We start from the raw sequence: 4,436 nt of genomic DNA on the forward strand, positions 1-4,436 counted from the left end.
AAAAGAATAACTAATTGCACAGTTTATCTGTAAATCACGAGACGAATCTTTTAAGCCTAGTTACTCCATAATTAGACAATATTTGTCAAATAAAAACGAAAATACTACATTGTCAAAACTCAAAAACTTTTTGCATCTAAACAAGGCCTTAATACTTCATGTATGTGTTTAAAAATTCGATGTGACAAGTAATCTTGAATTTTTAGCCTAAAAAAATTTATATACTGTATATAGCTAGCTAGAGAGTGAAACCTGGCGCGTGTACTAGACGCACATGTATTGGCGTACGTAGGTACAGCAGCAAGCGTGCGCAAATACAGACGAGACTACTACTCCTATCTCTTTCTACGCCTACCTCCGGGAGCGAGCACTGTTGCACCCGCCGTGACCATAAATGATTGGGGTCACCGGCCGGTCGGCCAGCCTCCCTCCCTCTTTCTCCTCCATCCCGGATCGACGCTGCAGGCATAGCTGCAGCTCCGTCCTCGCCCTCCACAGTCTAGCCTCCAGCTATATACGCCCACCTATCTATCGCCACCCGCTTCCCCGTCCTCCTCCACATCCTCGTCGTCTCTCTCGCGGTGTCGCCTCCTGCAGCCTCGATCTCGCCAGAAAGGGAAACCGCATCTGCTCCCGTCCTCCCGTCTCGGCGCCGCCGCCTCCTGATCGACCAGAGCCCAGACCGGCTACCGGCGCGTCGAGGCCGTCCGGCGCTCAGGTGAGCAGCTCGGCTTGTGTGCGATTTCTGTTCTTCTCTTCTCGCAGTCGCAGCTGGTTAAAATTGGCGTGTCTCGGCTCCCAACTGGCCCTTTCTCCAGCCTGTGCGCGTCAGTTCTCTAGGTAGGCTGCCGCAGTAGCAGCTGCAGCTGCTGACCTCAGATCAGGCAATTCTTGGGATGTGCTGCCCTCAGAGGAGCCGTACTTGCCCTGGACCAGCCTGATTCTGATTTCATCTCCCTCCCCCTTTGCAAACCCTAGTTCTTTACTCCTGTTTTCTCGATTAAGTAGCAGCAGAATCCAGGGACCACGAAATCCCGAGCTTCTAGTTTACAATTTCTTCTTCTTCCCACTTTCCGCCGCCTCGAAAGCTTCTCTCCCTTCTCTTCTGCACGAGCATGTTGGTGATGGCGGCGAAAAGCTCAGTTTTTTTTTTTTTGACTCCCCGGCGTTGTCGTCGCACTAATCGAGGGGGGTTGCATGCAGATCTGAGGCGCGAGGAGCAAGCGGACGACATGCAGGTCGGAGGAGGAGCGGCCGACAGCCCCGGCGCGGCGGCGGGCGCGGAGGCGCCCCGCCCGAGCCGCTACGAGTCGCAGAAGCGGCGGGACTGGCACACGTTCGGGCAGTACCTGCGCAACCACCGGCCGCCGCTGGAGCTGGCGCGGTGCAGCGGCGCGCACGTGCTCGAGTTCCTGCGCTACCTGGACCAGTTCGGCAAGACCAAGGTCCACGCGCCGGGGTGCCCCTTCTTCGGCCACCCGTCGCCGCCGGCCCCGTGCCCGTGCCCGCTGCGCCAGGCCTGGGGCAGCCTCGACGCGCTCGTCGGCCGCCTGCGCGCCGCCTTCGAGGAGCACGGGGGACGGCCTGAGGCCAACCCCTTCGGCGCGCGCGCCGTGCGCCTATACCTCCGCGAGGTCCGCGACAGCCAGGCCAAGGCGCGCGGCATCGCCTACGAGAAGAAGCGCCGGAAGCGGCCGTCCGCTTCGTCGTCCCAGTCGTCGCCGCAGGCCGCGACGACCCCGCCGCAGCAGGCTCCTCCCGTCTCCTCGCCGGCCCTGTCGGACGTGGTGGCCGAGAGGGCCGACGTGCGGGCGCACGTGCCGGACGCCGGGCACCAGCAGCACCATCACCTGCACCAGCACCAGCACCAGCATCACTTCTTCATGCCACACCCGCAGTTCCTGCACGGGTTCAGCCTGCTGCCGGGCAACCCCGAAGCGGTGGCTGCCAATGGCAACGGCGGCGGCAGCAGCAGCGCTAGCGTCGCTGCCGGCAACGGTGACGAGATAGCGCTGGCGATGGCGGCGGCGGCGGAGGCGCACGCGGCGGGGTGCATGCTGCCGCTGTCGGTGTTCAACTAGGCAGGCAAGCAGGCGTATAGCCAGGCGAGGTAGGGCTTAAACAATAGTAGATTAATCCGGGTGCTTATCTAGTGTTAAGATCGATCTCATTGTCACGATGATTGAGATGAACCGATCAACACGTACTACGTGCTGCTGTTCTTCAGGATTTCCTGTTCCCATCTCTTTTGGTTACATCATGCTCCTGCATTTCCTGCTGGGGAATAGTATTAGTAGCTGTGCTTGGTACTGTAGGGTTTGCAGAATCCTGCTTGGTTTGTGTATGCAATGCAATGATGGTGGAGATATAATATAATGGAAGGCTTAATTTCCAGACTAATATGTTCTTGATGCATTCTTTCTCTCTGTGATTAATTAATTTATTGGATATCTGATTCGTACTAAGGGCCTCTTTGGTTCCCCTTACTAAATTTTAGCTAGCTAAAATTATTTTAGCTACTCTTGGGTGACTAATGGGACTAAATATTTTAGCTCTTTTTAGTCAATGTGTTTGGTACTTTAGCTACTAAAGTGACTAAAGTTTAGCTAACTAAAATTTAGCAAGGAGAACCAAACAGGGCTTAAGTCTTTGTACTACATAGTATCTCTTCTTTTGAGATGGCATGCATCCTTTTAATTTTTGTCCCAGTATATATGCACACTCTTGGACGATCAAGTGGTTGCTCGATTTTTCAGGTATGCATTGCATTCAGCTGAGAGAGCCTCGTACAAATCTTGACTAAAGTTAGTTAGTGGTAGATTATAGCTAGCAACCAAACATCTCTTATCATTTGGACACATAAGTAATGCATGCTATATGTCGTAAGTAATTAATGCCGGACAAGTGCACACATGAATGGAGAAACTTTGGCTGAATTGTGCCTAGGAAAAAGTAAAAGAACGACCCTATATGTCATTTCGGTTACAAAATTTCGCTGCATACGCTATTTTTGTTAAGGGTGTTTGGTTTCAGGTGAGTCAATATCTATCCATTTCTCTCTTTTTTTGGGGTCTATGGACGTTGATGCACTTAGCCTTTTGCCTAACTATTGTTTGTTGATTTATTATGAGAGAAAAACACTATTAGCTGGCAGAAAAATTACGGCTTATAAGATATGTGAGTATCAAGAATAGAGTGGCTCCTCAAATTTGATGAAAGAGATTATGATGCAACAAATTTGATGAATGAACTTATGATGGAGCACCTCATCTAGGATCGAGTGGCTCCTCAAACCAAACACCTTGAAAGGTTGCACAAATGTTTAACCAGATCATTGGTTTATATATATTAGAGAAATTTTAATAGAATATCTATTTAAGCCTTTATCTTACTTTTGGGTGTTGAAAAGAAAACTCACTCCAACCAACCATGGGCACCCAAAAGCAAGTCTCCTAATTCCTTCCTCTTGCTCTCCTTCGGGTCATTCAGCTCATGCGCCGTCTCCGTCGCTACCCGCCTCAAACTCGACCTATCCCACTTGCCTTGTCAAATTAAGAATGCTAAGCAGAACCCTAAATCTGGTAGCTAGAGATCGGCTTCCCTGCACGCCATCCTTGTGCCGATCACCAAGAGGTCATCCCCTGTTGCACACCATGGTGAGTTGCAATTAGCTCGAGCTTAGCCTTCCCTGCTGCCATCTTCCCTTCGGCATCCAGGCTCTTTCTCGGATAGCCCTTTATCCAATCTCAGCCTCCCAATGACCCGCCTGTAAGTTCAACCTCCTCAGTGTTGTCTTTCTCGAGCCTGGCCTCCCCTAGCGGCTTCTTGCCGTTTTGCAGCCTCCCCGATATAATATTTCCCGAGCTTAGGCTCCTTGGCATCCCAAGGTCATTTTTTCTCTCTTGTGAATGCCACATCAATTTGTAGTTTTCTTTTTTTTTTGCAAATTTATCCACAATTTGGTATGCAGATGTTTTCACAAATGAATATTTAATTGGACAATGGTGGATGCAAATGTTGGATGCAAGAGGATTCGATGATGACGATGATGATGATAATAACTTAGCTTCATTCCAGCAACTGCTTTGGTTGCCGAAGTTGAATAGAGAAGGCAAAGTAGGGGTGCCGACCTTGAATGAAGATGACATGTTTGAATTTATGGATTTGGATATTACTCATGTGTATAAAATTGTAACATTTTTGTTTGAATTTATGTTGGATCAAAGACATAGAATACATAGAGTAAGCAAGGAGATAGAGGAAAGCAAAATGTAGGACATTGATTTAGGTCTACTTAAACTGAAAACACAAAGCGTGCTGGAGTAGCTCAACGAGTCAACGGTAATCCGATCTGTTTGGTTGGCTTTTTAAATTTACCGTTTCAAAAAAGTTATAAGTAAAGGTTGTCAAACTTAGATAAAAGTATTTATCATAGA

At 49.6% G+C, this 4,436-nt stretch overlaps 1 protein-coding gene across 1 annotated transcript; it reads left to right on the top strand.

The window, feature by feature from the left end:
* Positions 365–2,400, top strand: LOC8083196 (protein G1-like1). The gene is made up of 2 exons (XM_002437390.2): positions 365–718; positions 1,204–2,400. The coding sequence occupies exon 2, from the start codon at positions 1,233–1,235 to the stop codon at positions 2,079–2,081; it is 849 nt and encodes a 282-aa protein (XP_002437435.2). The 5' UTR covers positions 365–718; positions 1,204–1,232; the 3' UTR covers positions 2,082–2,400.

This window comes from Sorghum bicolor, chromosome 10 (assembly GCF_000003195.3).
Source record: "Sorghum bicolor cultivar BTx623 chromosome 10, Sorghum_bicolor_NCBIv3, whole genome shotgun sequence".
Lineage (NCBI taxonomy): Eukaryota > Viridiplantae > Streptophyta > Magnoliopsida > Poales > Poaceae > Sorghum > Sorghum bicolor.

Excerpts from the sequence above, each read along its gene's own strand:
- LOC8083196 (XM_002437390.2), top strand. The coding sequence starts at position 1,233 with ATGCAGGTCGGAGGAGGAGCGGCCGACAGCCCCGGCGCGGCGGCGGGC.